Source organism: Triticum aestivum, chromosome 3B (assembly GCF_018294505.1).
Source record: "Triticum aestivum cultivar Chinese Spring chromosome 3B, IWGSC CS RefSeq v2.1, whole genome shotgun sequence".
Classification (NCBI taxonomy): domain Eukaryota; kingdom Viridiplantae; phylum Streptophyta; class Magnoliopsida; order Poales; family Poaceae; genus Triticum; species Triticum aestivum.
This window is the reverse complement of record NC_057801.1, coordinates 711,481,584-711,489,823: the sequence shown is the minus strand read 5'-3', so window position 1 is coordinate 711,489,823 and position 8,240 is coordinate 711,481,584. Positions and strand designations below refer to the sequence as shown.

The 8,240-nt window shown below is 46.6% G+C and overlaps 1 protein-coding gene and 1 long non-coding RNA gene across 3 annotated transcripts; one reads left to right on the top strand and one right to left on the bottom strand.

Moving 5' to 3' along the window:
• Nucleotides 1-2,232: 2,232 nt before the first annotated feature.
• On the top strand, nucleotides 2,233-4,106 carry LOC123066155 (THAP domain-containing protein 11). Its single transcript, XM_044489299.1, has 4 exons — nucleotides 2,233-2,460; nucleotides 2,911-3,099; nucleotides 3,193-3,435; nucleotides 3,837-4,106. Exons 1-4 carry the CDS (start codon nucleotides 2,455-2,457, stop codon nucleotides 3,891-3,893), a joined length of 495 nt encoding a protein of 164 aa, XP_044345234.1. The 5' UTR covers nucleotides 2,233-2,454; the 3' UTR covers nucleotides 3,894-4,106.
• Nucleotides 4,107-6,051: 1,945 nt separating this feature from the next.
• On the bottom strand, nucleotides 6,052-7,873 carry LOC123066154 (uncharacterized). Of its 2 annotated transcripts, none has more exons than XR_006431236.1 (5): nucleotides 7,743-7,873; nucleotides 7,444-7,663; nucleotides 7,293-7,374; nucleotides 7,125-7,210; nucleotides 6,052-6,484 (listed from the first exon to the last, which is right to left on the bottom strand). It is a non-coding gene; the product is annotated as an uncharacterized lncRNA (long non-coding RNA). The 2 variants fall into 2 exon arrangements; XR_006431237.1 differs by having other exon boundaries at nucleotides 7,293-7,359.
• Between the last annotated feature and the right edge of the window lie 367 nt (nucleotides 7,874-8,240).

Sequence of the window (8,240 nt, the reverse complement as noted above, 5' to 3'; positions counted from 1 at the left end):
TGTACAAATAAGCACCGGTGCTTAAAAAAAGCCTGGTTTATTTCTCTAAGCACCTTCCCTAGGCACTTCCCATTGTACAAGGCCTAAGAGCCAAGACGGTGGTGTGCATGTGGCATATTCTTGCTTCTTGTGAGCCGTTCGGTCTTTTTTTAACAAAACACACAAAAAGATTATAGCCTTCGGCTCGGTTCAGTCCTTATAGTCGTTGCTAGGTGTTTCATGGAATTGATTGTAATTTTTATTACCTCTAGTGTCCTCTGTATTGCCATGATTGATCATGGCAATACAGAAAAAGTATAACTATTATTTCTAATGTATAATTGTTTTTTGCAAGAGAAATTTTCAATCTATTCATCTATCATGGCAATACAGAGAACATTAGAGATAATAAAAATTCCTCAAATCAGTATCATTTATAAGAAAGGGTACAATTTTAATCCCTCAAACCAGTCAACTGTTAAAGAAAACCTAGCCAACCTAGCAAGCTCATGAGCAACTTTATTTGTTCCCCTATTACAATGTTCAAACCTAGAAACAGGAAAGTCACACGCAAAATGATTAAGCAAGTCGAAAATTGTTGGCAATTTACTCGTAGCGTGTCCTTCATTGTTCATAGTGTTAGTGACCTCCATAATATTAGAATTAATAACGAGTCGGTTACATCCTACCCTTTGTGCAAGGGCAAGAGCAAATTTGAGCGTTGAAGCTTCAGTCGGACGTCCGCGCACCAATTGATTTCAGTTCCCCCTAAAAATGAAATTCCCATTATCATCCCTCAATAGCACCCCAACCGTACCCCTAAGCAAGACTTGACCAAAACAAACGTCAACATTAAATTTAACAAAACCCAAAGGGGCCTCGATTCAAAACATTCTTTCTATGGTAGTATTTGGAGAGGAAGCGGTAACATGGTTTGCCGTTAGAGCACGAAACCCATAGTAACCTGATAAGAATCTTGTCCTATCTCTTCATGAACGAATTTACGTCTTACCTATCACAAATACCAGACGGTAATAACAATCATCTCACGAGCATTCAGAAGACCCAAAATGGACAAAGATGAATTATGATTGTGTGTCTCCTCCAACAGTGCAAGATGAATTATGATTGAGGTACTGTTCCAAGAAAATCTCTAGGTTTCCTGAGGTACCTCAAAACTTTGGTTCACCCCGTAAGAAGAATCGTAAAAATGGAGCTCATACGAGCAGAGAAAAGAGAGCCACCAGCCGAGAGCCACGGTCGTTAGAGATAGTACTATAGTTACCAACCCAGGGCCACCGTCTTTCGGAACTTTTTCTAACCGGGTTGCTTAGAAACCTGCTTAGCGAAAGGTGCACACAGTAAACGCAGGTGCACACAACAATCATGCAAGTTTGGCACCAAACCATACGTGTGTTCATGTCAGCGACGACACCCCGAATGACTTTTAAAAGGGCTCGCCACCCTCACCCAACGATCCACCGTGCACGTTACACGCCGAACGCCATTATTCCTTGCCAATTTTTACGACCATTTTCCCTTTCAAAAAGCCACCACCGGTGGTAAGATAAGCAAGTACGCCCTCCTTTCAAAACCCACAAGCAAAGCAAGCAAGCAAGCACCACACGGTAGATGATAAATTAGTGAGGCCGGTCCTCCTTTCCCCGTCCGTTAACCGCGAGCCAGACGGCCAGACCCCCGGCGGGCGGTGCAAAGCGGCAAGGCGTGCAGGCCCGCCCGCGCGGAGCCCCAAGAATCATGGCGATTTTGGCCGCGGTTCCAAAGGGAAAAAGCGGCCGCTTTTCACCGTTTTTCCGTTCACCATGCCATGCGCGCAGCACCTGCCCGCCGGGCCGGACGAGCGGGTGACAAAGACAAGAGCATGCGACACACGCACACTCATCGCCTATCATCACGGCCGCGACACCCCGTTGCCAAAAGCGCTCGCCTTTTGCTGCCACGCCCCCAGCAAACAGAGACACAGACAGTGAAAGAGAGAGGGTAAGTAATGAAGTCTTGCTGCTCATCTCATGACTTGGACCGAGCGAGCTGGCGCTGTCCAGGGAAAAGAGCGGCATCATATGAGTGCGAGCGCTAGGGACAGCAGCTCGGAAAGCGAGGTGGTAGCAGGGGTGTGTGTCGTGCGTGGTTTACGAGTCAAATGAGTAGGGGCATGATGCAGGCAGGAGCACAGTACTCATTGCCTCTGGCCGCATAGCGAGCAAACACGGCCTGCCTTGCCTGCTTTCTTTCTCGCCGGCTTTTCGTAAAGTTTTTCGGGCGGTACAACGTGCGCGCCCCCACATTCCATCTCCCTCTCTCTCTCTTTGCCCCGGCCCAGCCTTTCCGGCGGCTATGTATACAGCCCTGCCCCGTGCTCCTCTGCCCGTGCTACCAGTGTTTTGACTGCCCCTGCTCTTCTCCTCGTGGCTGCTTCTCCTCCTCCTTCTTCCTCAGCTTGTCATTAGCTCCGAGATGGAGGTGAGCCTTGCATTGCATGCATGCATATGCATGGAGATGCTCTTCTTTCATTCTCCTTCTTGCTGTAGTGTGCACTGCTGCTTCAGTTCTTTTAGCTGAATCTCACGACGCTATACAGTTTTGGGGTTCGAATCTTTTGCAATGTGCGCTGGTGGGATGTGTTCTCTTCCACTGTAACGCAGTACTATGCTCGTAGCAGTAGGCCATTTTTTCCCCAGCAAAGTGCATGTTCTACATCGGATACAACTGTTCAGAACACCTGAAAGTTTTTTACGTATCCTTCTTAGATCAAAAGTACCAGCACTGCTAGTGCTCACAATGCTTCTTCTCGATCTCTATGATTCCTCTGCTCCAGCCGAACATTCCTTTTTTCTTGTTCATACTTGAGGAAGAAAACCATGCGTACAGGGATTTAAGCAAGCTGGTCCGTTTGTTGTCTCGTGATGACAGGCGCAGGATGACTGCGGAAAGTGGCGCCAAATCCCGGCGTTCGGCGATTGGAACATGTGGGAAGAGATGCCCGTCACCCAGTACTTCGAGCCGGCGGCCACCTTCTTCTTCACGGCGCAGGCAGGGGAGGACGACGTCGACCTCTTCAAGGTGCCCCACTTCGCCGCCAACCCCTACACCTACAAGAAGGTCAGGCTCAAACTCAGACACAACAAAGCCACAGCAACATTATCTCCAGATCAGCTTAGTTTCCAGCAGCTGACGATCAATGCAAAAATGCAGTGCGTCGTCCGAGTAAAGAAGAGGGAGGAGAACGAGAAGCCGAACGCCAACGCCAACGCCGGTGCTATGTCCGGGAGGAGGAAGAAGGGGGGCAGGAAGCAGCAGCAGCAGAACCACCAGCAAGGGAAGAAGGAGCAGCAGCAACAGAGGAGGAAGAAGCCCAAGGCCAAGGCGGCGGCGGCGGCGGCGGTGGACGAGGACCTCTACAAGATCTCCCCCAACGTGATCTGCAAGGTGCAGAAGGCAAGTGCTCCTACTTTTTTTTTGTGCTAATAATCTGTCACGTGATTGGTGGATTTTTAGTTGCCAAGTGGATTTACTTTTAGGCGCCAAAAAGATGAAAAGAAATGGATTTGCTTTAGTTAGTTTCCCGTCTCTCATGTGATTGACGCAAACCTTTTACTCGGAGGGGGATAAGATAAGATAATGGATAATCTGAAGGGAGCTTCTTTTCCTTTCTGGAAAGATAAAATCTGAACTTTTTACAAATGTCTCTTCTTGCTTTCTTAGGATAATTCGTATGACTTTGCTTTGGCAAAAGTGGTGGTTAATTAGTTAGTGTATTAGCACAGGGTTGGAGTGTTGTAGATTGTGGCAAGATAGACCAGATCTAACGGTGATGAATGTTGTGTTTTGTTTTGCAGAAGAAGTTGTTGAGGAACCTGCTGGGAGGGTGCCTGGGCCTCAACTGCATCGCCTGAATCAAACAATAATATCCGAGACTTCTTATCCAGAGTTCCAGAGTTTGGTGGTTAGGAAACTAAGATCGGTCGAGTTGTGTTTGTGTATGTACATCGTCTACTGCTGCTGCTACGATAATATATTATGGAAGTAATGGAAACCAATTGCTGCTTGGTCTCCTTCCCTCCGCACATAATAACGATCAATAAAATCAGACTTTCATTTTCGCCGCATCTGCTTCCTCCTCGAAGCATTGCATCAGGAAAAATATTTCATTCGGGCAAAAAAAAAAACAAGGATAGTGATGCTTGGCGATCAGTCGTCAGATAGGAAGTTAGGAACAGATCCGAACGACTCAAATCGCCCCGGTTACTTCCTAATCACCCTGATTCCTTCCTCTCTTTTTCCCTTCCGCTTGAGAAGCGCATGCAAGAATCATGGTGGGAGAGAAAAGGAAATCGCGTCATAGAGGATTCAAACTCCGCTCTGTGTCGACCCATCATGTGTTTGAATTCACAATGTTCATGATTTGGCCTTGGCGAAAATGTTGGTGAGGCCTGGAAACCATCTCATGGATGATCCAGTGAGGAAGAACACAAGCCTGCTCACTGAAGATGTTGGTGAGCACATTTTCGACTCCCACAATCTCAAGATGTTGTGCCATTGTCGACTCCCACAGCTCAAAATGTGCCCTATTCGAATTATCTTTACCTCAAACCTTATTACATTTGATCAAGTTTGTAGGAAAAACATCAACATCTATGATGTCATACCAGGCATCACTACTTCTTCAATTTTTTTTGAGAATTATCACTACCTCTTCATAAGACTTCTCATGTCTTAAGTAACTCATAAGAGGGGATGGTTAAGGCAGGTTTCCACAAGGAAGCGCACCTTAGTGCGGAATATTCACAGGCGCGGACAAGCTCGCCTGATCCCGGAATCGATAGGCGTTGGTTCGCGTCAGGATATGGGATGCATGCGGTACTTGCAGGCGTATACGGTGTCCTATTTAATGTGCAGTACCGACGAAGCGTCGATGGTTGTACGGGCGGGGCAAACGGACGTCCATCCATCCGTGACGGATCGCAACGTCCAGCTCATCACATCGTCACGTCGTGGTGGATGGATGGAAGTCGGGTTGACTCGGCCCACCCATCACGGATCGCAACGCCAATCCATCAGCCGCCGGCCCTCTTCCTTCGATCTGCGCCGCCGACACATTCCCGCCCCTCGAGCAAGGTTTTGGCGGCGGGGGGCGAATCGTGGTTGTGTACTCGGCACTGGCAGCGACGCTGCACCCTGGCTACGCGGTGTCCAAGGCAGCCATGGAGGCCATGGTGTGGGTCGGCACAAAGGAGCTCGGGTTCGCGCGGGTGACGGTGACCTGTGACGCGTCGGGCCGTGGCGATGGAGCTCTTCTTCACGGGAAAAGCGAGGATGCTGGGCAATTTTGACTGAAATCAGCGCTTCTTGTTTGACTGGAATCTGTTAAGCATAACAGTTTGTGTACACCTCCAGTAGATTGACATAGTCAGAAGGTTGGTTCAGTAACTGATGTACTGCAGCGTCTCAGACACACGATTGTTTGCCTGCACGTTGTACATTTGTTCTCTGAATCAAGTGTTCGTTTGCATTCAGTTTGTGTTTGATGCTAAAGTTCAATACATTGTACATAATCACAAGCATACAAGTGGTGAGATGAACAATTTCATTCCATTCCATCTTTCAAAACCGAGCACTAAAATCTAACCATTCTATTCCTTTAAATTTTCGGTACCAAAAACAGGGATGAAACCGACCCATTCTTGTGGAACGAAACCATAACATTCCATTTCATTTTGTTCCTGAAACCAAACACACCCTTAACCCCGTCGGCCTCGCCGCAGGGCCACACAATAATCACAAATCAATCCCCCAAATCCAAGCAAGAAGCCCTAGTTGCAACATATGGCGAACGCGAACCAAGGTTCAGTCCGCCCGTCCTACCAATTGTTTCGTACCAGGACTGCGGCAGGAACGTTGTCACCTACTTATCCTGACGGCGGCAGAATCACGGAGTACAACATGATTATGTTGCCACCTGTCATCATGTAGTCAGATTGAATTACTGTCATCACAGCCAACCTGTACAGGGAACCACTTGCCACGCATTTTTCAAAAGAGACTCTTTTCAAAAATGGGCTTAGGAAAATCAACTGAAGCTTGCCCTGAAAATCCATTTGTTCAAATCACCTTACAACTAGAAGGTTTAGTAATATTTAGGAATATCTGCACATGAAAGTCCATTTTTGTTCAAATCACCATGCAACTACAAGGTGCAGTAATATCGAAGAACATGCGTAGCCACCATTAGATGGTACTAATTGTCTCAAATAACATAAGATGATATATTATGTTGAACAAACTGAAGCTAATCTCTGATGATTTCCCCACACAGTCCCCTCAAGGCCCTTTTGCTGAAAGGCGCATTGCTCGTTGAACCGAAGAAATTGTTGTGCGATGGCCTGTGCTCGCTTATGTGCCAGCCGTTGTCGTTCGACCGCAGCAACCGTATCATTGCAGGGCACTCGCAGCGACAAGACCGTGTGTTACTCCTTTTTGGCTTGCCCTGAAAATGATTGCACAAAGAACAAGGACAATTACTTTCTTTGCACATCCACGAGTGTGCTACTAGCCGCGCATGTCAATTTTGGCAATAAAAGTCAGGATTTTATAAAAGCAAAGAATAGTAGAAATTTATATAAAAAATTTATGGAGGCAAGTGAGGTGAAAGTAATTTTTTTTGTGAAGCGAAATATCCTTTTTGTTTGCAAAGGAAAATATGAATATTTGTTAAGATGGGAAAACCCCAACCAGTTTTTGTAATCATGTCTGTACCGATTGCCTTGAGAAGAAAAATACTTTCATTATAAAGTTTTAACAATGAGCATATAGAACATCACCCAGAATATTTGGTACAATAATTTTAGCAAACATCTGTCCTAAAAAAGGTACATGCTACAACATAGAATTAATGGGTAGCTTGAATGTAAAACATAGCCAAGATATTTATAAGCAAGCCAGAAGAAGCTACGATTTTGCTAACTACTGGACTAAAGGGTGTTTTTTAACAGAAAACAGTGCTTTTAACTCTGCTCTAACAGTAGACATGTTGTGCTCTTGCCCTGGTTCACAACATATACTGCAGAAACGTGTTCGTTTGCTTGTACCATATCCCTCAACAGTATCCAGATGAGGCACAAACTTACTTTTTTTGCTCTTTGCACTGTGATCATCATATGGAGGCTTGTCTCTGCTGCTGTTAGTCAACCGGCCTTCCGTTTGCGTTCCAGAGCTGCTAAACCAATGAAATTTCCAACTGTTAGAGCATCACTCCCGTATACTTTTGCGGTTCAGGAACACACTCAATTCTGTACCTTTTGGCTTGTTGAACTCAATTCTGTTCTAAACCCAGACCGTCATGCTCAGGAGCTAAAGAGTTCACTATAATTCAGAGCACTAAAATCACGCAGACCATTCAGAATTAATATATGTTCCAAGTAGGAATACAGCCCCGCATATGTATACCTGTTGGTGCAGCCAGAGCCAGGGGCTTGTGCATCATCTTTGCCTGCTGAATGCTCTGAATTCGACAGGGGGGTCCCTTTGGAACCGCTGTCAAATTCTACTTGTCACCGCCGCATCGTCCACACCACTATTGCTGGATTGAGCGACCGCGCATACCAGTGATTGTTTTGCTTCGCTGCGTACCAAGGATTCGCCCGGGCGAGATCCGGCAAGGGGAAATCTATGTAAAACATGCCAGTCCACTGATAAGATGACACTATAACTGTAGGGACTAACACTGGGAACAAAAACATACGTACCTGTCAACTGGATCTGATGGGAAATCGAATCCGTCGCCTCCCGCCTCCGCCATCGCCGCTCTGAGCTTCGCGCCTCGTGCGGCGCTCGGAAGGATAGATTTCTTTTATTTTTCTGTGTCGGCCGCGAGGATAGACCCACACCAAAACCTACACTTATTATCCGTTTGAAAAGCCCCATTATAAAGTGACGGGCCCGTTTCAACGTCCGCCATACAATGACCGATACGATAGTCATGTACCATCGGGACAGGAACACGGTGTGCCGCTAATCCAGCTTTACTTCGCACGGCTCCGTCACCGCAGACCGCTGTTGCACTGGCCGTATTTGGCGGGTCTCTATACGATCGCATTCAATATGGTTTGGAACGCGTCGATGTCTAATTGGCACTAGTAAGCTTGTGCGTGCAATGCACGTCTCGACTTATACAAAAACAATATAATACTACTTGAATATTAACAAAGCCACCATACACGATTCATTATCAATGGTAAGCTGTT

Excerpts from the sequence above, each read along its gene's own strand:
- LOC123066155 (XM_044489299.1), top strand. Across the intron at positions 3,100-3,192 it reads ACCCCTACACCTACAAGAAG|TGCGTCGTCCGAGTAAAGAA; the intron begins GTCAGGCTCAAA and ends GCAAAAATGCAG. Across the intron at positions 3,436-3,836 it reads TGATCTGCAAGGTGCAGAAG|AAGAAGTTGTTGAGGAACCT; the intron begins GCAAGTGCTCCT and ends TTTGTTTTGCAG.